At 43.6% G+C, this 27,173-nt stretch overlaps 3 protein-coding genes across 3 annotated transcripts; 2 read left to right on the top strand and 1 right to left on the bottom strand.

The window, feature by feature from the left end:
* The first annotated feature begins 4,334 nt into the window (after positions 1-4,334).
* Positions 4,335-9,273, top strand: LOC102709197 (AP2-like ethylene-responsive transcription factor At1g16060). Its single transcript, XM_040526526.1, has 8 exons — positions 4,335-4,793; positions 4,894-4,976; positions 5,164-5,172; positions 5,269-5,357; positions 5,522-5,595; positions 5,778-5,828; positions 5,921-5,997; positions 8,069-9,273. The coding sequence occupies exons 1-8, from the start codon at positions 4,642-4,644 to the stop codon at positions 8,782-8,784; spliced, it is 1,251 nt and encodes a 416-aa protein (XP_040382460.1). The 5' UTR covers positions 4,335-4,641; the 3' UTR covers positions 8,785-9,273.
* A 1,989-nt stretch (positions 9,274-11,262) lies between these two features.
* On the top strand, positions 11,263-20,113 carry LOC102709484 (histone-lysine N-methyltransferase ASHR3-like). Its single transcript, XM_015840134.2, has 10 exons — positions 11,263-12,252; positions 14,343-14,468; positions 15,325-15,351; positions 15,722-15,842; positions 15,977-16,076; positions 16,247-16,340; positions 16,532-16,610; positions 18,496-18,667; positions 18,792-18,872; positions 19,742-20,113. The coding sequence occupies exons 1-10, from the start codon at positions 11,263-11,265 to the stop codon at positions 19,827-19,829; spliced, it is 1,878 nt and encodes a 625-aa protein (XP_015695620.2). The 3' UTR covers positions 19,830-20,113.
* A 949-nt stretch (positions 20,114-21,062) lies between these two features.
* LOC102722603 (probable LRR receptor-like serine/threonine-protein kinase At2g23950) lies at positions 21,063-26,787 on the bottom strand. Its single transcript, XM_040527066.1, has 11 exons — positions 26,570-26,787; positions 26,328-26,460; positions 26,100-26,171; positions 25,813-25,956; positions 25,651-25,722; positions 25,463-25,522; positions 25,158-25,291; positions 24,909-25,070; positions 24,455-24,832; positions 22,247-22,638; positions 21,063-21,689 (listed from the first exon to the last, which is right to left on the bottom strand). Exons 1-11 carry the CDS (start codon positions 26,661-26,663, stop codon positions 21,315-21,317), a joined length of 2,016 nt encoding a protein of 671 aa, XP_040383000.1. The 5' UTR covers positions 26,664-26,787; the 3' UTR covers positions 21,063-21,314.
* Between the last annotated feature and the right edge of the window lie 386 nt (positions 26,788-27,173).

Here is a 27,173-nt window from a genome sequence, read left to right on the forward strand (position 1 = left end):
TTCTTGCAACTTCACGATAGTGATGCAAGTATGGGTGAACAGTTTGAAATATACTAATATAAAATCAAGAATGGAAAGAGGGGCAAGAACTTGACCATGACAAAGACATGATCACATGACTAGAGAAAATATAGGCCAGTCAAACCGGTGTTGCTTCACCACACACCTATTCCTTTGACAGTCTACTTTTTAATAATGTTTCAGTCTAATTAGGACGGCTATAGGTTATTGACGTCTATCTATCTTTAGGTTAGAGTTTGGTTATTTTAAGAAGCAGAGATGAGGATACACGGACAGTCATTAGTCAAACTCTTGTTGAACAGTATATATATATATGGAAATGTTCCCAGGTTCTCACGCAAAGATTGCCAGACTAACCATGCATACATACATATATATATATATATATATATATATATATATATATATATATATATATATATATATATAAACAATGTTTGCATAAAAATATTGTTAGTAATATAATCCAAATATATTATAGATAATAAGTCAGATCATAGATCATATCTCTAACAGTCTCCATCTTGAGACGAATTCCCTTGTAGCATAAAAATTATAAATCACCAGAAACCTCACGCAGACAAAATCATATTGCGGCAAAAACCTCACGCAGACAAAATCATATTGCAGCAAATAGTCTTTTGGACTATACTATACCAAGTACGAACCAAACTTGGAATTTTCCTAACAAATATTTATGTCCCAGGTTTCTTTGAAATTTATTTATTCCTGTAAATTTTAGTATCCAATGCATGGTCTGTGGTTGACATAATAAAAAAGGGTCAGAATCTGAGCAAACATTTTTCTTATCTACTTACCCTTAAAGAACTCAAGTAGATCTAACAAGGAAATTTCTATGTCAATAAAAGAACAACGTTCAGAAATGCATTCTTTCAGTCAGAAAACTGGTACTAGCTACTACCGTGCGTGTCAAATATGAATTCATCCTTCTGATCTTTCGATCCTAACCAGTGATTAGTCACACGATCTCGCTTCAAAACAACCGGACTGTCCAGTAAGAATGTAGCAAGCATGCCTCAAAGTTTTGACATCCCAAGGAAATGTTCGCCCAATTCTGCTGATCGATGTTCTGATGATGATCGAAGAAAGAGCCATTCAATTTAGACTCGGTTTGCACAAACGCATGCAGCATACACAGTTTGACGCCTTGTGTAAAATAGTCGGCGATTGGTCATGCAGAGATCAGCTGTTCATATTCAGCTACGTACGTACACAGACGCATGTGACGGGAATCGTGTGGATTTTGGAACAAATTCAGAGTTCCGAGTTCATAAACAATCATCCTCGAGTCAATTTTTTGGAGTGCCAAACTCCTGTATTTTCTTCAGATCGTAATCATGTTCCATTCTTCAGTCACGTCACCGAACATATGAAACAAGCAGCTAATTCGGTCATAATCTGGCAGTAAATCAGAACATGTGTGCTGCCGATGGCTGGGTTGAGCCGGAAGAGGACAGTTCAAAACTGCAGTCGACAGAATGTCAACTATTTTACTCTTGAAGTCTTGCAAATTTTGCACAAAGTCAAATTCACGGAATTAAAATGCCGGCATGTTAATTTCATATAACACATGGAAGTAGTTTTTCAGCTCGTGTATTCTCTTCAGTAGTACTTGCATAGTACTTCCGTCCCAAACCGGTACAATCCTAGGAGAGAGTGGGATAATTATTTATTACTGTAAAGAAGCAAGTTGCTCATTAAATCCAAGGTGGTTAGAAGTGAAAGAATGATTAGAGATAAAATAAGGAGAAATTTGCACGACAGATGGTTGGAGGGAAAAAGGTAGTATCATAGGATTGTCACTATCTTTGACAAAATTTAAATGCTGGGACTGTAACCCCTCAGTCCATAGATACTTCCACTATTTACAAATACTAGCTAAATACATGTAATTTGCTACAAAGAAATATGAATTATTATTGTCTGACTTGTTTTTAGAGACAAAAAATAAAACCAATATATAGCACTATTTTAAAACATTATAGTTGATAGATGACAGATTCACTGTCAGCACCGTTAATACCTTCTTTTAGAATAGTAATAGTATAGATATGTATTTTTCGTGTTGTTTACCATAGATTAGTTCGAGAAGATTTATTGCCCCGTACCAAATAAGAGGGTTGGATGTTAGATTGAAAAAGTTATGACTAAGAGATGACTGTTCTGATAAGTAGTATCGTATGAATTCTTGCGTTGGTACGTGAAGGGAGAGTATAAGGAATTTTAGGTTATTTAGCAAAATTTAAAATATAATGCCTCTAGAACTTTACCTGACTTGGAATTTTAATTGTCATTAAGGAAGCAACTCAAGTTATTAAGTTTTCGAAGTAAAATACTGGTAACACCAGTTACCTAATTCTAGGGTAACGGAGTTTTACACTGGAAGACGTGTACCGCTCAGTATGTTTTCAAATGTGGCAAAATTCGCTCTCACCTAAGTAAAAAATTATATCTAGCAATGGAACTAGTAGTGAGTAATAAATGGTGCGTATGATTAATAGGGGAGTAAAACATGCAATGGTAGGATGAATCTGAAATTTAATACTTCCAAATTCTTTATATTTATGAACAAATTTTGAATTATGAAATCCCTTGTCTGCGAGACTTTGGGTGATTTGACATCCTCCCGGACGGGCGTTCCCAAATTACCACTTTCGTTGACTTTAGCTATTTACCACTGACCTCACAAATTTATTGATTTAGTGCTACTTTTGTCTAGTTTTACAGCCAGATCGTGAGCAGTTGTGGCTTTGAGGTGGTGAAATTCCAGTATTGCCCCTAGCAGCACTCGTGTGAAAAAAAACCTAAGAACATGATAGTTTTTGTATTTAATTTATAATTCAAATTTTAGATACTTCTAAATTATATTTATATATTGACTTTTTTTCTTAATTTTTCCAATTTTTAAAATGTTTTCAAATTGTATTTATAGATGGACTCTTCCCTCAATATCAATTGTTTTATTTAAAAATTTTATTAAAAAATTAAAATTCAGTCACGCATATAGATACTATTCATGTTTTACCATCTAATAAAAATAAAGTTATGTGAAAAATTAAATAAGATAAAGAGGATAGCTATGAGATAAAGAGTCAGATATTCAGTGCGACGCAGCAGCCACGAGTAAATGAGTATCATCTGGTGCTTAAGAAGTCTCCACGAGTACAGAGTAAATGAGTATCGTCTAGTGCTTAACAAGTCTAGCTCGGTGGAATTGATTTTGTCGGTCATAATATCTTCCCTTATTTTTCTGTGTTAACACTAGCTAAGGGGTAAGATGGACATATTCTGTCTTTGGCCCCACGTTGCATGCTGATGTGGCAACCATGTTTATTTGTCATGGGCTCAAAATGGTAGAGGAGAGCTAAGTTGTGGGGGTTAGGGTGGAAAATAATCTAAGTTGTTTGGGAAGATGGTATTTGGGAGTGCTCCATTGTGGAAGATGGCAAATAGTCCAAAATCCCTTTGTCTGCAAAAAGAACAGTATTGATCAATTAGGGCTACTACGATAACACTGATAAAGTGTTAAGTAGACTTCAAAAATTATCACATCATATTAAAAAAGAGAGAAGAAAAATGGACCGTAGATTTATATCTAGTTGTATCGTAGACTATTAAGACATTATGTATTATAATATAATATATATTCATATGCCGCTGCTGTACAAGCTGGCTATATGGGTGCATCCTTTTTAACCTTTAGAGCTTAACTTTCACTCAGTTTCTATTATTAACGCTTTTAAAACTATTAAACGATATGTTTTATGCAAAAAAATTCTCAATAAAAGTTACAATCAAATGAATCTAAATTTTAAGTTTTAATAATTAATATTAAAACCTCTATTGCCTTGCTCTCGCTCTAGTTAATTCTCGTAAATAAAGTCAAGAACTAAGAGCATGATGTCTAAAATTGATCCCTAAAACTAAGTTTTACGAATTGAGCTAGAAAATATATCTCCAACCGGGTACTAAATACATTACTAAAATTTACTCATGCCTAATTAGTTTTCTTGTATCCTAAATTTAGGACAAAAATATGTGTTCCTAATACAAACAGTTTTAGATTTCTGTTGGCTGAATGTGTAATTTTTATGTCCAATAATTTTTAGATAAATATAATACAAGTTTTGTATAAAATAAAATCTTGACATTCTCTTGCATATGCTCGTAATTTAGCAACTACGGTAACTTTTTTTTCTCTGTTTTCCCTGCAACGGTTTCAGCAACATGGGGACAAAGGAGTCACAATAATTCACCATGGCCCCTAGTAAATCCAGGGAGAGGGAGGAGACAAACAAACCACTGCACCCGAGCCGCCTCACTCGGTTCTTTCCTCTTCCTCAGCTCAGGTCAGCTCAGCTCGGCGCCTCAGCTCAGGTCAGCCCATTTTGGCGACGACGCGAGCACCACTAAGCTTCAGCTAATTCGCGCGCGCTTGCTTGCTTGCCGCCATTAGCTCGCCTCTCTGCTCTTTATTAAAGCTCCCCCCTCCCCTGTCTCCTGCCGCTCCCATCTTGTGGTCGGGGTTTAGCCGGCGGTGCACGACACGGACGACGCCACCCCCACCTTCCACCCGCCCGCGCGCGCGCTCTCTTCGCAATGGCCAAGCGACGACGCGGCAGCAGCGAGAGCGCCGCCGCCGCGAGCAGCGACGATTCGAGCTCTGGCGGCGGCGGCGGGGTGGAGGCGGGGAGGCGGCAGAAGCGGGAGTGCCCCTCCCAGCGCAGCTCCGCCTTCCGCGGCGTCACACGGTGCGTGCGTGCGTGCGCGGCTGAGCGCCGCCGGAGTACGTCCTCGTCGGCGTGCGTCGCCTCGTCTGACGGTGCTGGGTTTTCTTGTTTTGGCGCGCAGGCACCGGTGGACGGGGCGGTTCGAGGCGCACCTGTGGGACAAGAACACCTGGAACGAGTCGCAGAGCAAGAAGGGCAGGCAAGGTATATATCATCGTGCTCTGTCACAAACCCACTCCATTAATCCGCCATAGCTACCACCCTCCGAGCAGCGCAGCGCAGCGCAGCTCGCCGGAGAAATTCGCCTGGTTCTGATTTCGCTGCGTCTTTTTGATCCTTTTCTCTCGGCGCTTCGATTCGCGATCGGACTGGCGCGTGGCCGGACGAGCAGTCTACCTCGGTGAGCTCCCAATCTGAAAGATTCTGGCCATGCCATGCATGAGAAGGATTGTTTTCTGAGTGCTCACCTCTCTCTGTCTGTGCGCCGCCGTTGCAGGGGCTTACGACGGCGAGGAAGCGGCGGCGCGCGCGTACGACCTCGCGGCATTGAAGTACTGGGGCCTCGACACCGTCCTCAACTTCCCTGTACGTATATACTCTGAACTTCTGAAGTCTGAACCGAATTGTCTGCAACAAGTGTTCTTCAGAGCTCCAAGAAACGAATGCACAGTGCAGCTTCTTTGATTCGATTCTGTTGGAGTTCTAAGGACGTTTCTTGCTGCTGTTTCTCATGTTGGAACTCTCTGCAGTTGTCAACATACGACGAAGAGTTGAAGGAAATGGAGGGGCAGTCCAGGGAGGAGTACATCGGATCGCTTCGAAGGTAATATTCAGTTAACCCCCACATTACCACTGAATCTCAACAAAGGAAAAAAAAAAGCTATCTCAGATCATTACCAAGTTTCAGAAAATCTAAGTTAAACATCATTGAAAAATGCTTCTCTGATCAGGCAGTGTAAAATATCCATGTCAGCTTAGATCATAAACCATTTTCTCACCGTGCAGGAAAAGCAGTGGTTTCTCAAGGGGGGTGTCCAAGTACAGAGGCGTTGCAAGGTACTAATCTACACTAATCTAGACTGAAATTTCCAACTTTCTATACTGAACATGCTAGTAGCATCAGTTAAATTAACTGTTGATCTGTTCAGACATCATCACAACGGCAAATGGGAGGCTCGGATTGGCCGTGTGTTCGGCAACAAATACCTCTACCTGGGCACCTATGGTAATTGCTGTTTGTTCGATCCATTAAACTGTTCTTAAAACTGGTAATCCGGTCATCTACCTTATGGGTAGAAAGCTTTGAAAATAGTACTAAATTTTACAGAGGAACAGATTCTTCTGATGTGAGTGAGTCAGCATGAGTTATCAAAAGGTAGGTGTCGTTGTTAGATAGGTGGCAGTCCTGAATGTTAGTTGCAAAGGAAACAGAATTTCGTAGAGACGCATCCAAGAACATTGCTGATGTGTTGTTGGCTTCAGAGGTCAGAAAAGTAGTGGTACCTAACTAACTAAATCGTCAACAGTTAGTCTAATTAAAGATGGAAAGGCACATGAGAAATACTTTGGAAAGAATGACACTGAATCATTCAAAAGAACTAGACCTTTTTCAAACTTTGGTTATCCAAACTGGGATTTGAAAAAATTCGGATAAGGGTAAAGTTCAGGATCTTTGGGATAAGATTTGCCAAGTATGTTTGAAGCAGCTGATGGCTATACTCTGGTGGGCCCAACTCATCTGTGTGCCACAGAAATATTTCCGTACGCTCTTGCTAAAAGCCGACACATGCGGTCCATCACTGACTAGGATGGACGGCCTTTTGCTGCAACTGTGCGATTTGCAGCATGAATTGGACGGTTCTAACCTAGTACCACCAGGATTTGCATTTTGGACTAAACTGCTAGATTCTAACCTGGAGGCACAGCATTTTTCGTCGAATTTTGGTCGAATTTTTTTGATTTGAATTTTAATGCTCTAAAACATCGGAATTTCACGGTTTTCGACCGGGTTTTGTAAAAAAATGTAGATCCTGCATAGTACTACAACATATGGAATATTATCTTGCTATATTTCGTCATCATTCATAAATCGTCATTGCAGCAATTGCCGGCCAACTATTGCGTTTTGCGGCTGCGAAAACCGGTGACAATAATGCGCCGTGCATCTGCATATTTCAAATCGGTTTTTATTACCCAACCGTAGCGTTGCCTGGTTCACATCTGTAGTTCTGTACAATGGATGTGCAATTCAGAAAAGAAAAAAAAAAAGATGCCATACTACTTGGCTATCTGCATAAGTTGACAATTCACGTACGTGCACGGGTAATTTTGAGCAATCATAAAGGAAGTGTATTGTTTTTAAGTCTTAAGCGAAATGTCAATTGCCCACTTTGATTCCGTGCTGTAAACCGTACAAATATGAAAGACAAAAGAATAATTTATATATAAAACTTATGTAGTCGTATTATTATGCTTTTTATAGTCTTTAAAATGGTAGCCGGAGGTAACATATTTTTTAATATAAAAGTTATCCTCCGGATACATAGTATTTAAAACTATTAAATATTTTAACATAAAATTTTAGTACGTCTTAATCTTATCTTTTTATTTATGCTTATGTTTATAAGCAAAATAGAAATTTTTAAATTTAGAATAGATTTTGAGATATTTTTTTCATTTAATGCATCACTTTTAAGCATGTGTAAAGCTAGCTCTTACGTAAAAACTAACACTACTTATTTTTTATTTTCTCTCATCATGTGTGTAGTTGGCGTATAACCTTTTATTATACATGCTATTAATAGTTGTCATGTTTTTTTCATACTACTTGCATGGCTGTGGTTTACACGGTGAACATGGGTATTTTGGTCTTTATAGACCTCCTGACTGTGGGGCCCACAGTCAGCGGACGCCCAAGCTCCCCTGGGCACCACTGGGCCTGGGCGCCGGGAGGCAGGAGACAGGAGTTCTGGGCGGCCACAATGCCACAAGCCCACACCCTGACACCCAACTCAGCAATATGTGGCCAGGGATTTTCCTCTGTTAACAAAATAAATTTCTTTCATAGTCTTTTTAGCTTCTTCCATAGTTTTATTTATTTACGAATCACCGTGTTTGTTTTCTTATTGAGCTTTTTAACCATCATTTATAAGGTATACAGAGGTATCTTATTTTCTGATTAAAAGTTTAGTATCTCCGGTACACTTTTTTCCGTAAAATTTTACACTCAGATACATTCTCAATAACCGAAAATTATATTTCTTATTTCTTTTTTTCTCGTGTACTGTACCATGCAGCGACGCAGGAGGAGGCAGCCGTAGCGTACGACGTCGCCGCGATCGAGCACCGGGGGCTCAACGCCGTCACCAACTTCGACATCAACATCTACATCAAGTGGTGCCACAGCTCCTGCCGCTCCAGCGCCGCCGGCGACGTCATGGCGGTCACCCTTGTTGACGATGATCTCGACGAAGCCATCGCCGCCGCCTTGCGAGACTGCGAGCAGCCGTCGTCCTCGTCGTCGTCGACGACGACGACGCCGACGCACCAGCTGCAACTCGCCGACGACGAAGACATCGTCGCGCAGCTCCCGCCTCCGCTGAGGCCGCTGGCCCGCGCGGCGTCCACCTCGGCGATCGGGCTGCTGCTGCGGTCGCCCAAGTTCAGGGAGATCATCGAGCAAGCGGCGGCAGCATCCTCTGGTAGCAGCAGTAGCAGCAGCACAGACTCACCTTCGTCGTCATCACCCTCGCCATCGCCATCACCGTCGCCCTCGACATCGCCGCCGCCGCCGGGGCCACGGCCAGACCCAATAACTGACGAGCAGTACAACGTCGACACGTCGGCGGCGGCGGCGGCGATATGCAGCTTCCCGGACGACGTGCAGACGTACTTCGGGCTCGACGACGACGGCGGCGGCTTCGGCTACCCGGAGGTGGACACGTTCTTGTTCGGGGACCTGGGCGCGTACGCGGCGCCCATGTTTCAGTTCGAGCTGGACCTGGACGTATGATGATTCCGGGCCATGAGTTCCACCATTTGGGCCGGGCCTATCTTGGGAGGCCGGCAGTTCCGGCCCATCAATGTACATGGGCCAGAAAGTTAAACTAAAATTGGGCCTTTACCTGGGTCGGGCCTGCCTGGGGAATTGACATGGGAGGCGTCCAGGTTTGGGCTGCCGAGATGCTGGAACTGAGGCTCTCAAAAAGGAAAGAAAAAGAGAGATGCTGGCTCTGAGGATTTATTAGTTAACTCAAAAATAGTTTTGGACAAAGAGTAAATATTGGTTCATTCGTTGCCCATCTCTGCGAAGGGAGAAGTACTGTAACAGAGAGTAAATATTGCCTTCTTTTTTTTACTAGTATGGCCGTATGGATCGTGTATCATCGCTAGCTAGCTCCTTACTTCCAGTTGCACGAAGCCTTGCAGCATTGTACAATGTACATTATCAATTCTGTTTTTTTTTTCCTCTAGAGTAATTAAAAAAAGTGTAGCCGTTCGTTCTTCCCCTCTTGTCCCCTCGTGTGCAACGCGTTCTCTCCCTCTCTTCCACAAACAACTTACAATCGCAACTCCAAAAAAAAAAAAGAAAAACGGTTGGTTTTGAAAAATCTTGTATTAATCTACACTGCTCCTAATATACGCGCACGTGCAGAGTAATGAAGCTGTGCGCTTGAGTCGGCGAAGCCAATACAAGAAAGTATTCCGCTCAATGACTGTGTTCTCACGTGATTTTTTTTTTCTGTTTCCTAGTTTTACTCAAAATTCAGCTCGTGAAATGGAAAATTTAATCTAGTGGTATAATGACAGGCCCATGATGGATAACCAAATAAATTTAAAAAAGCAGCTGTTTTGAAAATTGAGTATGAAGGTTTTGTTTTGAGTTGAATGTTTTAAATTAGAATTAGAAGTTTCAAATTTGTAGTTGAGAGTTTTTGAATTTATGTTAAAAGTTTCAAATCTAATGTTAAACTTTCAAAGTTAAATTTTGAGTTGATTTGTAAAATCCACATATCCAAGCCATTCCATTAGAGCATCTCAAAGAGAATAGCAAAAAATTGACTATCGAAATCTTAATTTAGTCATTCGTATCAAAAGATTTCATCTCTAAATTACTATGCACTTCAACAGACCCTCCATTCCTACTCTCCAAATGCTAACCGTTGGAAGGATAACTTGTGGGCCTAACCATGTGAGAGTCACAGATAACAATCGTGCTGGGTATGAGAAAAACTTGCCAGAGTTGGGCATCGAAAAGGCATGTTAGTCATTCAAATGACATGATAAGTTAAGTAGGTAGTCTCTTAAAATATAATTTTTTAACATAATTACTAAAATTTGGTATGACAAGTTAAATAGGTAGTCTATTGAAGATGCTCTACACCTACACAACCCCCTTCGCTAGCAGTCAGGGATGAAAATTATACAGGACATCTGTCCTTTCTATATTTAGAAAGACTTCACTTATCTGCAACTACGTATTCACACGAATCTTAGAGCTAGGGCTACATACAAGAAAACAGAAAGATAAAGGTAAATTTTAGACACTTGATTTAGAGATAAAAAATAAGCGCGGAACACGTGACAATTGTGAAACGAAACGGGTTTTCATAGACCGCAAAGGACGAAAGTCTTATGTAATTTTCTTCCCATAGCTGGTGCGAATTTTTTGAATTTTGAATTTTATTTATTAAATAATTTATAAATTTAATTTTGTATTTCAAAAAATCACAAAACTAACCCCATGCCATCCCTCTAGGACGGCAAACGGCTACTTGGGTGCGAGGGACGACCAGAAATGGTAGCACGGCGAATTTTACATGGCGGAAATGGGCTAGGAGGATTTGACCTCTGGTCTCCTACATAGGAGACGGAGATGGTGATCACTGAGCCAAGGTACTACATGTGATTAAACAATTAAATACGTTATACCTATATATATCAAACCGAGGTTCAAATCGAAAAATTCCGGTTAAATCGCAAAATACCTGGGCACCACGACAATTTTACATTTAGCCCCTTTCCGCCAAATTTGTTGTGCTCCGATTTTGGCTGTCCCTCGCGCCCGAGTGGCCGTTTGTGCCACGTCACCTTTCCGTCCTCATAGAGGGCAACATGAGGTTAGTTTTATGATTTTTGAAATGCAAAATCATTTAATAAATAAAATTTAAAATTCAAAAAATTCCAGCCGGTGCCACCGTGCCAGCAAGGTTACAGCCCACGGCCCAAGGCCCACATCGCCACTACGCAGTGAACCGACCGAACGTCGCGCTGACGCGCATTCCTTGATTCCTTCCTCGCCCACGCCCTCCACTCCTCTTCTTCGATCTTCACTTCCTCTTCCCGCCCTCCCCTCCACCTCTCCTCTCCGCCTCCACAACCCACCGCACAATCGAATCCCCCAAACCCCACCGCAGCGCGTCGCGCGGCGCACGGGGAAGCCCTAACCCCCCGCCCTCCTCCGTTCGCGTTCTCCCCGGCATTGCCGCCGATGGCGCCGGGCCCTCCCACCGCCTCCTCGTCCTCCCTGCAGTCCGCCCGCAGCCCTCCGCGCCTCGGCCGACGCCGCACCGGCGGCGATCACCAGCCCCCGCATCCTCCTATGGACGCCCCTGTGCCGGAGGCCCCCTCCGGTGCCGCAGCCTCCCCGCCGCCCGGGCGCCGCCGCAGCGGTGATCAACAGCCCCCGCATCCTCCTCGGGAGGCCCCTGCGCCGGAGGCTCCCTCCGGTTCCGCGACCTCCCCGCCGCCCGGGCGCCGCCGCAGCGGTGGTCACCAGCCCCCGCATCATCCTCGGGAGGCCCCTGCGCCGGAGGCTCCCTCCGGTTCCGCGACCTCCCCGCCGCCCGGGCGCCGCCGCGGCGGTGATCGCGAGCCTCAGCCTCCGCCCGAGGGGGAGGTAGCAGTAGCAGCGGTGGTTGGGGAAGGGGGCACGTCTCCCCGCCGATCGTTCCGCATTAAGCTCCGCCCCCACGTGCGCGTGGTCCCCTGGGAGAAGTCCCCCGTGGCGAGGAGGAAGCCCAAGGTCGCGCCGGAGGCTCCCTCCGGTTCCGCGACCTCCCCGCCGCCCGGGCGCCGCCGCGGCGGTGATCACCAGCCCCCGCATCCTCCTCGGGAGGCCCCTGCTTCGGAGGCTCCCTCCGGTTCCGCGACCTCCCCGCCGCCCGGGCGCCGCCGCGGTGGTGATCGCCAGCCTCAGCCTCCGCCCGAGGGGGAGGTAGCAGTAGCAGCGGTGGCTGGGGAAGGGGGCACGTCTCCCCGCCGATCGTTTCGCATCAAGCTCCGCCCCCACGTGCGCGTGGTCCCCTGGGTGAAGTCCCCCGTGGCGAGGAGGAAGCCCAAGGACCCCGCGAAGCCCCCGCCCCCGTCGATCAAGGCGCTCGCGGCGGAATGGGCGAAGGAGAAGGCGGCTGCTTCCGGAGCCCCCGAGGAGGAGTGCGTCCTGCCTTTCCTCCAGAAAGGTGCGCCCAGGAAGAAGGAGGTACGTGAGCTGCAACTATCCAATCCGTTCTCTTCTAGCATTTGATTCCTTATAGTGTATGGTCGTTCTATTTCGTGGGTGATTATGCACTAGTACGGCTCTTCGGGGGCTATACCGCTTGCGATGTTCCATGTTGGGTTTGATCCTGCACCCTACGAAAATTTCAACCTATTGCTATTGCGATGCTTTGATCCCACCGCGGAAGAGTGGTTTACGGCAATCTGTGGGGTGTTAGGACTTAGGACTTAGGAGTACCTCAGAATTCGACTATTAGCGAATGTACACGTGAATCCAATCTTCCCTGAAGCTTTCAGTACAAGCATTACAACCACATGTTTATTTTTTGGGGTGGGGAGGGGGTTGTCATTTTTTCGCTCCTGCTTATGCTTACGAACCAAATTTTAAATTTTCATCCTTAAATTTGAAATTGATTTTTGGGTTTTTCTTATCGTAGTTTATTTTTCAACTTTGAATTTTGGATTGCTAAAAACACGTATATAAAAGTTTTATTTGTAAATTATTTTCATTTGTAAATATATCATTTGGCATTTTTTTCCACCCCTATGTTGTCAACTAATAAGTTTTAGTTGATTTGGCCCGCTAGGATATGAAATTGAAGGATAGCCGTCTCCCATTATTTTAGGCAGAATTTACACAGGGTCTTATGTGAGCAATTCCTTGTCGGACTCGCTTGAAGTGTACTGTCATTTGTAGAACCAGATTTTCTTGCTTTTGTCAGGACTCCCTAAAACTTTTTTGGCAAATTATAAACAAGACTATGTATTCCTCTGAATAGATATTCGCCTGGAAAGAACCAAGTTCTTTGGCCACAGCCCATAATATTTTTCTTGCTCTTGATCTAGTATAAATGTTCAGACATACTCGCGTCATGAATATTTCTGTGAAAACAAGTAGATCCAGATCCACTAGAACTTATATTAACTCTGGTTTTCTTAATGGTTCAGAAATCTAGTGTAGCTGTACATAGTCTGGACATTTGTAGCGTCACTGTACAATCTGCTGATTCAATTTTGTCTGTATAACAACTCTTTTGTTATGCTTTGTATTACAGACCAGGTAATAACACAAATGTTGGATTCATTGTTAGCACAACTGTATGTTGTAACTGGTTAGAATGACTACAATTGTTGTCATTGATCACCCAGAAATTTGAGAACTACAACATTAGATTTTTAGCTTTCTTGAGAAGGTGTTGATCTTTGGATGGTTCACTAGGAGTAATTTGATGGCAGAGAATTTGGAGTACCGGCTGAAACAAAGGACATCTGCTTTCATATTGGTTTCATTATTATATAATCTTAATAAGATCGACATTGTACAAAATTATTTGACGATGGATTTGGATATATGGATATGGTGACATATGGTTTTGACTAGCTTGAAGGTATATCAAGGGCGTATTCGAGAGAAAAAAAAGGTATAAAAAGGGCTGCAACAGGGATGTGGATGACTAAGGATTAAATCGTCAACTTTTGTAGACTTACAGGAAAAGCATTCCAATTATAATAGTAATGACAGTGAAATGAAACTTCGTTTTGTGTTAGGACAGTTGGACTAAGGACAGCAACTGTATTTCCAAGAAAGCTGGTTTCATTAAATTTGAGATAGCTGATAATTAAAAGCATAATATGGAACCAAGTGAAATGCTGGTGGAGGTAAAGATTTGTAAAATTGGTACAAATGATAAGTCACTTTCTGTGCATATACAAATATGGATTGAACTGATTGTGGCAAGCAAGTAATATCTGATTGTGGCTGCTGTATAAATGAAGTCAGGGTGTGGACATCTTCAGCATAGAAGTTAAACCAGATATTCTTATCAGCTAATACAAGAAAAGATGAAGCTTCATCAATAAATGGAGGAATGATGATAAGAAAATCTTACCATAGCATTATGATCCGGCTGGAAACTTTTGGATCATAGGATTTTAATATCAAGTTGTCTGGGCTCAGTATTACTTGGGTGTATACTCCTTCTGTTACTCATCTGCTTTTTAATTGAAGTGCAAAAAGTATTGTGACACCTCCTGATTACTGGAAAAAGGATTCCTAAATCATTTTGGATTTAGGTTGAGTGCCTGGTTTGTTCAAAAAGTATTCCGCGTGGTGACAAGATGTGTTGTTCAGTTCGTGGTTGCGATGCAAAGCTGCATAAGGCTTGTTCTGAAAAAGGTGATGGATGCTGTCCTCGACATGTAAGCTTCTGAAACCAAGCCACTGCTAACCCTTTAACACTTAAGCTTCCTATGTTTCTCAGCATTTTCTCATTGCCTAAAAGCAAAGAAAATTGAAATAGCATATGCACATAACAGAGACTTTTGACACACGGCCCAAAATAATAGCAACCGATAATTACAGTTTACTGATAAAAAGAAAAGGCTTGCTTCAGTCCAACAAAAAGTAACAAAAAGTACCTCGAGGTACCAGTACTTTACTGTATCAAATTGTTTTTGACCGTTAGATCTAATGGTGCACATCCTACTCAGCTAGATCTAATGGTGGGAAACGATTTGGTACTTCGAGATATCAGTACCTCAAAGTACTTTTTGTTGGATCGGAGCAAATCTCTAAAAAGAAACTGAGAGTTCCAAAGTATATATGCATTAACCACTTATCCTGATCTGTTTATGGCGCTCATTTAATATAGAGGTTAATAAAAGAGTTGGGTATTGGCTGATCTGATAATATGGATGTAACTTGAAGCCTTAACTAATTGGCATGTACAGCTGAAATTTAATGTTTCATTGTTTCCTCACAATGACCATGCATTAAATGTTTTTTTTTTTTGCACTTAGTGGAGATTTCATATTTAATAATATCATGAGACCAGATTGCCTCATTGAAAATGTCATGCTACTAGTTATAAGTTTACCGGATTGACTAGAGTTTTTCATAAATCTTTACTTGTTTAAAATATTAAGCATTCTGTACATGTACCTGCTTTATTTCTATTAACATTATTTGCATGTCTGTTTAATGTCGTTATTTCTGCAATTTTTGCTCTGTCTTTGGATGGTAGTTTAATTGATGTCTGTTTGATGCTACTTACAGGATGCAGATCCTATAGATGATATAGAGGTGATCGATACTTCATTTTCTTACTCAGTCATCTGTATTATTGAACACTAGAACCTATCTATCTGTCTAAGGTGCACCTTCTCTTTAATGTTGGCTGGTAAGATGTGGTTGAATCTGATGCATAGCATTCTGTTAGATAATATATTATTGTTTTGCATGCTCTCGATGAAAAAAATATCAGTTGCGAAATTGTTTTTTTTCTAAAAAGATTTGATTTTTACTCATTCTATATGTGCTTGTATGAATCTGGGATGATTTGTTTCGTGGAAAAAAATTGAAGGATAAAATGTAACAGCCATGGATGTCTTTCTACTTTTTCAGTTCAGTATTTTGTTTCTACTTTTTTATGTGCATTCTGATTGATTTACAGGCAGCCTTCCGGCGCTTACCTCTCCCAAGCACTTTCCAAGAGTTCAACATTGACCCTGTCAAGAAAGAGGAATTGGACAATAATGGGACAGAACCACTTCCGTATGTACAAATGAAGCGTAGTATCCAAAATATACAGTTTTTTTTTTTGCAGCTCTATTTAATATTTTTAGTATAAAAGGAGTTTATGCTTATCCAGTTTTTACTCCTTTTGCTTTGAGTTCTTCAACAACTATTGTTCCCTTAATGAACTAAGATCTTTATCTTGTCAAGAACAAATGTGGTGATGATTCCATTGAAGGTGGATGCACAGATTGTGTCCCGGCTTTTACCTGTAAACTAAGCTGCTCGTGCAGGTACAAAGTATCCATTCTATTTGTTGTGTGAAGCTATAAGATCTTTTCCTGTTGTTCATTGGATATCGTGTTTCCTCTTATGCTTATTGGATATAAATCTATGTGAATTTTTTCTATTTGAAAATAGAAATTTTAAATTTTTTGACAGAAAATTAAGATAATTCCTGCAGGTCTCTATTTGTTAGCTGCTCTCGGGCTTGTGACTGCTCAGATAAGTGCACTAACAAACCATTTCGCCGAGAGAAAAAGATTGAGATAGTTAAGGTAAGGCTTGCCATGGATTCCGCGCAGCAGCTATATGTCATAGTTGTCCTGCTGATATTGATATTTTCTGACAATACTAATACTCTCCTTTTCTTTGTGTTCTTAGGCGATGCTTGGTTGTGCTTTGGATTATTTTCTGTTGCTATTGTTTTGCTCCTGATAATCTACTTATTATTGGAGTGCTTCTGCAGACACAAAATTGTGGATGGGGCGCTAGAGCACTGGAAGCCATTGAGAAAGATGATTTTGTTATAGAGTTTGTTGGAGAAGGTATGAAAGATTCATTATTTGGTTTTGTTAAACGTTTCGTTGTAATTTATTCAGATTGCTGCTTCTTTTCTCTGGCTTATGCTTTTGTGAACTTAATTTGTAGAAGGTCCTTACATCTGTTAAACTGTTAAATTACTGTCGAAGGGCAGGACCGAAGGAACTTAACTAGAAGTCTAGAAATTTTCTAACTCTGCTTAGTGCTTTGTGATAAAAACTATACTAATAACTGGCCTTTGTTTTCAACATGAACCATTACCAGGACAAAGTTAGATCCATTTTAGCTTATTTCCAACTTACATCACATACGGGAAGACCCTGTTTAACAGAGCAATACTATAATTCCACATGATAATGTGTATCTCAAACAAACTGGCAGTGTTTGCATAGTTTGACGGTCAATATGATTGCCTCTGTAACACTTTATATACAGTGCTAAGATTTCACTTTCATTTTACAGCCATTTGTCTCTCAATTGTATATTATATTTCACTTTCATTTTTATCCTTGCCAATTTCTGGCTGCTGGAAACGAAATTAATGCTATATGGCCATCGTTTCAAAACCAGATCCACCAGGCGAACCTGTTAAGAAAAACCAAGTAAATAATAATCCGGTTAACAAGTATATCACTGAGTTATTGGTATAATCACGTAACTGGCCATTTCCAAGGTTAGCAATGATTGATGTCGGCAATAAACTTATAGGGTGGCTATTAGGTTCGGAATTCGATGGTAAAGATAAAGAGGAGAGACAATTTATCCAGGTTCAGGCTCTCGACGTGGTGAAATAATACCTTACTTCTGCTTGGCGATCGTATTGCGTAGATGATTCTCTGTGTCCTCAAGGGGCGCCATGTATCCCCTTATATAGTGGGGGAGGGACTACAGATATGATAGAGTCCTAGTGTAACAAGATTAAGATCTATCCTAATTCAGTTATAGCTTGAGTCCGAAGTACACGGCATGTAATCCGGTACATACCGAACTCCTAGCCGACACCATACAGATATAATCTCCTTCCTATTCGATACCCCATTGACCTTGTAGTCTACAGATACCCCTGATATAGATATCCCACAGTTAGTTTAGCTAAGCCTCGCCTGTCCAGCTCATCCAATGCCAAGGCTTATTTCTCTATTTATTTGGTGCACAGGAACTTAGACATGGTTTTAGTTTTGTGAGCTGGTTATACTTTAATGAGCCTTACCTTCATTGCAAAATTGTAATGAAACTACAAGAAAGTATTAAAGAATCAAGACCTCTCATTTTATGGATCAACTCATCCTACAAACATCCCTTCTAGGCTTCATGTCCAATTTTCCGTTGAACTAGTGGTGTGCATTGGAGCAAACATCTTTTTTGACTACCTTCCCAGTGTATATTGATACTAATGAGCCACTGTTCCTGTTTTTCTTACATTTTTTTCTGTAGTATTGAATAACACCATTCTGGCCAGATCATTAATAGAATATAATTTCTAAGCAGTTTGAAAAGGTGGTACGCTGTATTATTTTTCAAAATATAGAATTGAAGCAGTATATTTTGAATTTTAATTATCTTGCTAGATATCAGTTCTATTGACGACAATACTTGAATAATGATCACCAAATTACTTATTTGCAACCCCATCTTTTCGCTTATGTTTATGTTTATAAGCCAATATTTAAATTTTTAACCTTAAATTTGGAGTTGATTTTGGGGGTTTTTCACCGAAGTTTATTTTTTTAGATCGCTAAGAATATGGATGTAAAATTTTATTCATAAATTATTTTTCATTTGCAAATATTCCGTTTGGCTTTTTTCGTGAAACATCCAAACTTCTAGGTTTTCCAAATGAAATAATTTTCTTTACTTCTCTGTTCTTAACATGTCTTTCCATCTTTCCAGTTATTGATGACAAGGCTTGTGAAGAAAGGCTTGAGGACATGAGAAAGCGTGGAGATAAGAATTTCTACATGTGTAAAGTCAAAAAAGACTTTGTGATTGATGCAACATTCAAAGGAAATGATTGCCGCTTTTTTAACCACAGCTGTGAACCTAATTGTCAGTTACAGAAATGGTAAGAATGTTCTTTACTCGCTGATGCACTGTATCAATTTCTTAGTTTGCTTATGGCTCTTTTTTCCAACTAGCTATGCCTTCTGCTTAAACAAGATTGTTTCAATTATTTTTTGTTTTACCAGGCAAGTCAATGGCAAGACAAGGCTAGGTGTGTTTGCTTCAAAAGCTATAGAAGTGGGGGAACCATTGACCTACGACTACAGGTACTTGTTCTTATCAACCTGAAGGGGTTTTGTCCTTTCCAGTATCAGAACTTTAAACCGATTTTTATGCCCTGTCTTTTTTACCATCAAAAGGATTTCTTATTCATTGCATTATTCAGTTTTTTCCTGCTGAAGTGCTTAATTCAGAACTGTTATCTCAGCCAACAGAATGACCATAAAAAATAATCCTATTTGTGAGCACACATACACCGGTGGTACTGATTACCGATTATTCGTACGTATGCTTCAGTGTTTTTGTCATGATTATCTTAGTTTGATTTGATGACAAGTACTATCTATCATTATACAATTATTGAGTCTGCTCCCTCTGGTCACAAACACATATCTTTTGTACATACATAGATACGTGCAACGAGAATTTCAAAACTTGTGTATCTAAATCTTTTAATATTTTTATTTTTAATATGATAATCATATTTGCATGTCTTGAAAAGCACTTTCAGAATGCTAATTCTGCACACTCTGGTTACAAATGCACTACTATGTTTTGGGATAAATGCAATGCAACCAAATTTCGAAATGTTTAGTACCACCATATCTTTTTATTTGGATTGCATATATGAAAGTTGAAAAAAAATGTGTAAACATCTGTCATTTAAAGTACTTTCATAAGATTAATTCTATTTGGGTATTACACATTTTTATAATGGCATAGATACAGTTAATCCTATATTCATACACAAATTAAGGGCCGTCGAAGGCATTTTTCCATTAAAAAAAAGCAGTTGTCATATTACTTCGGTTCAAAAGTCGTTTCTCAAATCCATGAAAGAGATCCTCTATTTGCTTGAAAAAAGTATATTCATAATGCACTTCATGACCACAATATTCTTGATTCTGTTTTGTAGATTCGAGCAACATTACGGTCCTGAAATAGAATGTTTTTGCGGCTCTAAAAACTGCCAAGGGAGCTTGTCTGTGAGTAGTAAAGATTGATCAAAGTTATATGCTGTTAGGAGGTACATAGAAGGTCCAAAGCCATTACAAATGGCAGTACATGCAATATATAGTGAAGATTTATTCTGAAGCACATTTATTCTTTGTTTCATCAGCTTGTGGAAACATCAGTCACCATTACTATTCATTGTCTTTAGTACAAAGTCCCATAGACAATTTGTTAGTTAACTCCTTCTGAATTAGGATTGGATGGCACTATCCATGTACATATTTTACTACTATGTAAATATACGACAAACACATGCTGCAAAGATTGATATATAGCTATAGTACTGTTCTTTAAGATCATTTTATATCCCCCGAAACTCTGGCTTTAAGAGAAAGTCAGATCTCTGAACTTGTTCTGAGAGTTCAGTTTCCTACATGGTTGGAGGGCGTCTCTACCTAATAAGGATGAGTATTGGAGGACATTAAATTTTGCAGGAAATATTTACTGAATGTTTTCAAGTGTTGGCTATCATGAGCAAACTTGAGCAAGGTTCCCCGCCGCTGCCGGGCTCGAGCTGGATAGAAGCTCAGGTCGAGACTAAATTGGACTTCCAGCTACCTTATTGTCAGGTTCGAGTAGGTTCAATGAAGCTTGATGCCAGCACTTTTAAGCATGAAACCTTCTATGGAAGCTCGATGCCAGGTCGATTTGATTATGAAACTTCATAGGTGGGTATTGTTTGATTGTACCATACAGATTCCTCATGAATGGCCCACAAGCTCAGAGCCTCAGACAGCTCCAAAGAAATCAATCGCCATGGGCCATGGCCATGACACTGCCCAGCATGCCATATAACCTTTTGCAGATTAAGGAAAGTGACAATGCAGCACCCCCTAGATTTTCGTGAGAGCAATGCATCCGACTCATTCCAACATTCCAACTCTCAGATTCGGCCATGAACTGTTACACATCCAAAAAGAAAATGGTTCCAGTGATCATCTTTACAGCTCACAAAAGCAGTCAAAATGACTCCATGTCCACACACACCTCTCCTACATACAGATAATGGATGAGGTTTCAGACTTCAGAAGCAGCCCATGCATATGACCAGGGGGCTGCCCTGCAAAAGTTTGCTCGAGATCAGGGCCCGAGTGCAAACCAAAGGTCTCTGAAACGATGCATGTGCCGTGTCCGTCCTCAGATCAACAACGAAAGAAAGAAAGCAGCAGCAAAAGATAAAGAAGCCTGTGAAAAGAAGCAAAAGAGAAACCGGAGAGGAGCCCTTTTTCTTTACATCTTTCTCGGGGAAAGGGCCTATCTCTTTGATCAGACAAGAAAACTACACACTGTGGTCTAAACTAAAGAGCATCTCACTTTGAAACTACTCCTAGTAGGCTAGCAACAAATCCAATCATCCCTTCCCTTTGTAATACTGTATCTTTTTTCTCTCCCTGAATATCTGATTCTCTGAAGTTTTTTTTTCTTTCTTTCTTTTCAGTGCTGTGGATGCATATGGCTCTGCTGCACGCTAGCTGCTACCTTGGCCCTGACAGCTCCATCTCCTCCACCATGTCGATGGACCGCACCTCGTCGCTGCTAAGGCTGCTGTCGTTGTCGTGGAAGTCGTTGAAGAAGACGGAGCCGTTGGAGTCGTTGCGGTGGTCGTAGCCGAGCTCATGGGGCGCCGCCGCCGTCGCCGGCGGCCGGTGGCTGGCCTCCCACTTCTCGGCGAGCCCGTCGCCCTCCAGCATCCGGACCACCTCTGACATCCTCGGCCGGTGCGACGGCTGGAACAGTGTGCACAGCAGCGCCACCTGCACCATCTCCGCCACCTCTATCCTGTCGTAGTGAGGTCCCAAATCTTGGTCCACTAGCAAGTCATGCATCTTCTCTTGGTGCACCTTCCTCACCTTCATTTCGACAACACACGATCGAGAGAGAGAGAGAAAACGAGAGAGAGAGAAAATTTTCAGACCATTTATCAATCTACACATGCAAACTACTACCTGAAGACATTGTCATTTTCAGATGCAGCAAGCATTGGCATATGCCATGCAGACTGAACAGTGCGTGAGAGGACGATCAGATCATTTAAACATGCAGCAGCTAGCAATGCAACGCTTGCAGGATTGCGTTAGCAGTATGTCAGGTTCATAGTACTTCCAATTAATCTAGACTGACAGTTGGGGCGCCTACTGTCATCCGGGCAACAGATTCACTAGGAGTTGCAATTGAATGATGCAGCACCCTCAAAGTGCAGTGAGCCAGTGACCGCAATGAACGCACATGCCCCGTGTCCTGGATGGGTTTTTTTCCTAGAAAGATTTGCGAACTTTACCAAAGACGATCAAAGCTTTTAATTTGTCAAACAAAATCTAGTGCATGCAACATCTTTTCTCTCATGGCTAAGCATCTCAAAAGTGCAAGCAAAGGAACGAAAATGTGTAAAAGTATGTGCTTAATTTACCCAATCAAGCATGACGCCCTTCTGGTGCTGGATGGCGCCGGAGGCCTTGCCGACCTCGAGCGCGCGCTGGCCGGTGACGAGCTCGAGCAGCAGGATGCCGAAGCCGAAGACGTCGGTCTTCTCCGACGACTGCCCCGTGGAGAGGTACTCCGGCGCGATGTGGCCGACGGTGCCGCGCACCGCCGTGGTGACGTGCGAGTCGCCGTGGTCGAGCAGCTTGGCGAGGCCGAAGTCGCCGACGACGGCCTCGAGGCACTCGTCCAGCAGCACGTTGGCGGCCTTCACGTCGCGGTGGATGATCTTGGGGTCGCACTGCTCGTGCAGGTACAGCAGGCCCCGCGCCGTCCCCACCGCGATCCGCTTCCTCGTCTGCCAGTCCAGCGGCGGCTTCCCTTCATTACCCAAATTTCAAAAACAAAAACAGTTTAGCAATTCAATTCTCACGAGTCACCTACAGTTTCTCCGCCACGATAATCGCACGACGAACAGTGCGCTGCAAGCACAAGACAAGACACTTGTCCGGTACGAGTGTCTATGCTGCGTGTGGTAGTGTACAGTGAACATGGCTGAGCCAGTTGCTACGTTTGAACCGGCAAAGTACGTAGGGCATACAGAAACCGAAAACCACGGGGCCTACTACGGGCAAGCCGAGCCGGCAACAGCGACCAGACACACGGGGCACGTAGCGTAGCTGGGTACGTAGCCCTGCCTGCTCGCTGCCGCTGCCTGCCGCCCTGCGAGGAGAGGAGGCCCCCTGCCGGAATAAAAGAAGAAACAAACGTTTCCTCTGCGCTGCGCTGCGCTGCTCCCGCTGCACTGTGGCTCTCCCTTAATTGCCCCGGACCACCACGCCGATCTCCAAAGAGTCCAAACTTCGCAATGATAGCCTTGCTTACAGTTACACCCAGACCACAAACACTGATCAGCTAGTGACCCTGATAACAAGCGACGACTAATCATAATGGAGTAGTAGTAGTAAAGTGGTGTTTGGTTCCTTACTACTAGGACTAAAAATTAGTCTCTGGACTAAATCTTTAGTCCCTGCTATTTGGTTAGAGGGATTAAAAGAGACTAAAAGTGTATCATATATAGAAATTTTTGATAGGGGACATATATAAAAGGAAGTTTTAGTCCCAATAAGTATCTATGGAAGAGACTAATAGACTAATACAATTTTAGTCCCTTTTATAGTTCCTCCTGTTTGGGTTTTAGGGACTAAAGGAGACTAAAGTGGAGGGACTAATGGATTAGTCACTTAAACTAAACAGGGCCTAAGTATTTCACTCCCCCCTCGATTGTTTTTAATGGATGCAATTAACTTTTAAATTTATATTTAACTATTTGTATTATTTAAACTTTTTATCCAAAAATACAAAATTATAAATTATATGTTACTTTAGGAGTAAATCAAATCATAAAAAACTAATAATTATATATTTTTTGGATAAGGCCAGGAGTCAAACATAGATCCAAAGTCACAAAGTCAGTAGCGTCGATTAAAAAACTAAAGCGAGTATTTACGGCTTTATCTTAGTTTCTATTTATACTTAACAAACCAAAATTTAATTTCCAACATTAAACTTAAGTTAATTTTGAAGTTATTTTTCATTATAGTTTATTTTTAAGCATTTCTTCTAGATACCTGCGTATAAAAATTTTGTTTATAAGTTATTTTTAATTTATATAAATATATGCCGTTCCACTTTTCTACTCAACTACTATCTTTATCCTATAATAACTTTATTTTTCGTTTTTCCGTGATAAACGTTTGACCATTCGTTTTATTTGAAAAATTTATAAAAAATTAGTCACATATAAAGTGATATTTATATTTTATCATCTAGTAATAATAAAAATATTAATCGCAAAAAAATTTTAAATAAGAAGAGGAGGTTAAAAATTATTATGGGACCGAGGCAGTAGCTAAAACCTCGGTTCCGCCTGGGTGCAGCCGAGCGGCGCCCGTCGAGGCGAGACTGCTACAGTGGCGGGCGCGCACACGCGGGCCGTGCCGTGAAGCGGACAAAACGTGAGCGCGGTGGCCTGGGCGCGTGGGCCCAGCGTGGCAGGGAGGAGGGGGCAAAGTACACAGCGACGGGACTACGACTGATCCTCCCCCTCCCATGACTCCTGCGTGCACCGCACCCCGACGCGCGCGGGGGCCCACGGAAAAACCGACGCTAGCTAGCACTGTGCTTGCGTACGTACCTCGGAGGCGGGAGGCGACGCTGCCGTTGGGCATGAAGGGGTAGACGAGGAGGCGCTCGCCGGAGGCGGCGGCGCAGAAGCCGACGAGGCGGAGGAGGTGGCGGTGCACGGCGAGGCTGATCATCTCCACCTCCGTCCGGAACTGCGCCTCCCCGGACGCGCTCGGGTCCTTGAGCCGCTTCACGGCCACCACCGTGCCGTCCGCCAGCCGCCCCCGGTACACGTCCCCGAACCCTCCCTTCCCGAGGATGTTCCTCGCGCTGAACCCGTCCGTCGCCGCCTGCAGCTCCCTCAGCCCGAACCGCCGCACGTTCCCCAGCCTCGCCACCGCCGCCGCCTCGCCGCCGCCGCCGTCCTCCACGTCTCGCCCCACCTTCTCTGCATGCGTCGAACAGTTAGCGCGCGTTCGAGTGCTGGCGTTGTGTTTTGATGGAGAGACCGTGTGGCGCGTTACCACCGAGGATGCCGCCGAGGACGGAGGAGTGCCGGTGCCGCCGCCTGCGCCTCCACAGGAAACAGGACACGGCGAGGAGCACGAGAGCGGAGGCGCCGAGGCTTGTCCCTACTCCGATCGGCAACCGCGCGGCGCCACCCTTTGACCTCCCGGCCGCCGCCGCTGCATGCACGCGTACGTCCTCTGATCGATCAGCCGAGCCGCACGGCGTACGCACCCAAGAACGCAAAGACAAAGAAGAGGACTCACTGCTGCTGCTGCTGCTGCTCGGAGTGGAGTCCAGCGGGAATGGCACGGTGACCGGGGCGACCACGGTGGCGCACTCCCCCGCACCCGCATGGCTGCCGCTGCCGCTGCCGCATATCATTGGATTGCCCACGACGCTGCATGCGTGCACGCATAACATAATTTGCAAAAAAAAAAAAAACACCGGCATCAGATTCCAAACATAACCAAAGTATATTTCTTTCTACTATATCCATGTCAACAGAGCCAGCTACTGGGCGACCGGAATAGAATAATAAGAAGACACGGATGCACGAGCATGTCCATACTTGAAGGTTCTTGTGGGGAAACGAGGAACAGGGCCAGTGAGGTTGTTGTAGGACAAGTCCCTGCAATCGCTCGCGTGCGTGCGCCGAGATCATCAATCACATCGATCGATTCAAATTATAAACACGACAAAACAGAGGCAAATCTGATGAGACGATTTGACAGTGTGGGATTAGCCAGGAGAGCGTACAGGAAGGAGAGCTGTGGGATCTTGGCCAGCGACGACGGGAACGCCCCGGACAAGCTGTTGTTGTTTAGCCTCCTGCGCGCAACAAACACACGACAAGTGAGAAGAACAATGGCGAATGGAATGGAAAGCGTAGGGGGGAGAGAGAGTGTGGGGGTGACTGACAGGTATCGGAGGGTGGAGATGCGGCCGAGCGTGTCGGGCACGCGGCCGGAGAAGCGGTTGTTGGAGAGGTCCAGCGTCTGCAGCCTCGGCAGCGCGCCCAGCTCCGGCGGCAGCCGCCCGGTGATGTTGTTGTTCTGCAGCAACCTGTGAAACAAGCGGAGACGACGACGTTAGCATCATCGCCATTCGAAACTCTGATTCCTTCCTCTTCTCCCTCCCAAGAACACAAAGATAAGCAAACTAATTAAGCAAGGAGAGAAAAGTTTCTCTCTTTTTTTTGTACATACACTTGTTCAAGGTTGGTCAGGTTGGCGATCCTGCCGGACAGGGTCCCCGACAAGCCCTGGCTCGGCGCTCCCCTGAAACGCGAGAGGGTACAGAAGCACGCATTAATGGAGCTGATCGACCCGGTCGGCTGCCATTTCCGGTTTCTTGCTAAGGTCGCTCGAAACAAGCAAAAGCTAGACGACGACGGCGCGCGCTCGAGAGAGAGAGCTGCAGACAGAGGCGCTTACAGGCCGATGACGAGGTTGTGGGCGGAGCAGGTGATCATGGCCCAGCTGCAGGGGTCGACGGAGTCCTCGTCCCAGTTGCTCAGCACGCCGTGCGGGTCGACCAGCCCCTGCCTGATGGCGATCAGCGCCTCCACTGCATTTCGCGAGCCAAAACCCAACGTCTCTCAGCCGCCGCCGGCCGGCCGGGCCATCTCGCTTCATTCCAAGAAAAGCGGCACGCATGCAAAGGCCAGGGAACGTACCTTCGGCGTTGAGGGGCTCGGAGGAGAAGGCGAAGAACGGGACGGAGGACATGAGGAGGAGGAGGAGGAAAAAGAAGAGGAAGTTAGAGGCCATTGGATTGGAATGGTGGAGAGGAGGAGCTGTGGTGGGAGGAATGATGGTGAGGAGAGGCGCCCGAGAAGGGGGAGAGGAGAAGAAAAGTGGGAGTGAGGAGCAGGCAGGCAGGCAGGAGTAGCGAGCGGAGTGGCTCTCTCTTCTTTTTCTCGTGTCATGGAAGAGGGAAAGGAGGCCGGCCGGGGGGATGATGCCATGGGCTGAGAGCCTGAGAGGTATGTTACTGCCTGCATGCCATGGCATCTTTTGATGAAATTGAAATGATCATATGACATAGAGAAGATGACAGGTGGGTCCACGTGGGCCCACTGTGCAGTGAGACTGTGAGAGCCATTTTGGCCTGCTGGGTGAGGGGTGAGAGGTGAGAGGGCCTTGTTTCTGATCTTCTGGGGGGCGGATGGTGCAGTGAGTATTTATGGAACCTTATTTTGTTCCATGGCATTCTCTCTCTCTCTCTCTGAAAGGATCTTCTTTGGCATTCTATGGGAGGATCGTAGAGTTTACGAATAT

The sequence above is a fragment of the Oryza brachyantha genome, chromosome 8, assembly GCF_000231095.2.
Source record: "Oryza brachyantha chromosome 8, ObraRS2, whole genome shotgun sequence".
Lineage (NCBI taxonomy): Eukaryota > Viridiplantae > Streptophyta > Magnoliopsida > Poales > Poaceae > Oryza > Oryza brachyantha.

What these genes read in the sequence shown, in the direction of transcription:
- LOC102709197 (XM_040526526.1), top strand. Translation starts at nt 4,642, where the DNA reads ATGGCCAAGCGACGACGCGGCAGCAGCGAGAGCGCCGCCGCCGCGAGC. An exon ending in GCCTTCCGCGGCGTCACACG is followed by an intron (nt 4,794 to 4,893) that starts GTGCGTGCGTGC and finishes TTTGGCGCGCAG; the next exon opens with GCACCGGTGGACGGGGCGGT. An exon ending in AAGTACAGAGGCGTTGCAAG is followed by an intron (nt 5,829 to 5,920) that starts GTACTAATCTAC and finishes TGATCTGTTCAG; the next exon opens with ACATCATCACAACGGCAAAT.
- LOC102709484 (XM_015840134.2), top strand. Translation starts at nt 11,263, where the DNA reads ATGGCGCCGGGCCCTCCCACCGCCTCCTCGTCCTCCCTGCAGTCCGCC. An exon ending in TATAGAGTTTGTTGGAGAAG is followed by an intron (nt 16,611 to 18,495) that starts GTATGAAAGATT and finishes CCATCTTTCCAG; the next exon opens with TTATTGATGACAAGGCTTGT. An exon ending in AATTGTCAGTTACAGAAATG is followed by an intron (nt 18,668 to 18,791) that starts GTAAGAATGTTC and finishes TTGTTTTACCAG; the next exon opens with GCAAGTCAATGGCAAGACAA.
- LOC102722603 (XM_040527066.1), bottom strand. Translation starts at nt 26,663, where the DNA reads ATGGCCTCTAACTTCCTCTTCTTTTTCCTCCTCCTCCTCCTCATGTCC. An exon ending in CTGACCAACCTTGAACAAGT is followed by an intron (nt 25,957 to 26,099) that starts GTATGTACAAAA and finishes CTTGTTTCACAG; the next exon opens with GTTGCTGCAGAACAACAACA. An exon ending in ATCTCCACCCTCCGATACCT is followed by an intron (nt 25,723 to 25,812) that starts GTCAGTCACCCC and finishes TGTTGCGCGCAG; the next exon opens with GAGGCTAAACAACAACAGCT.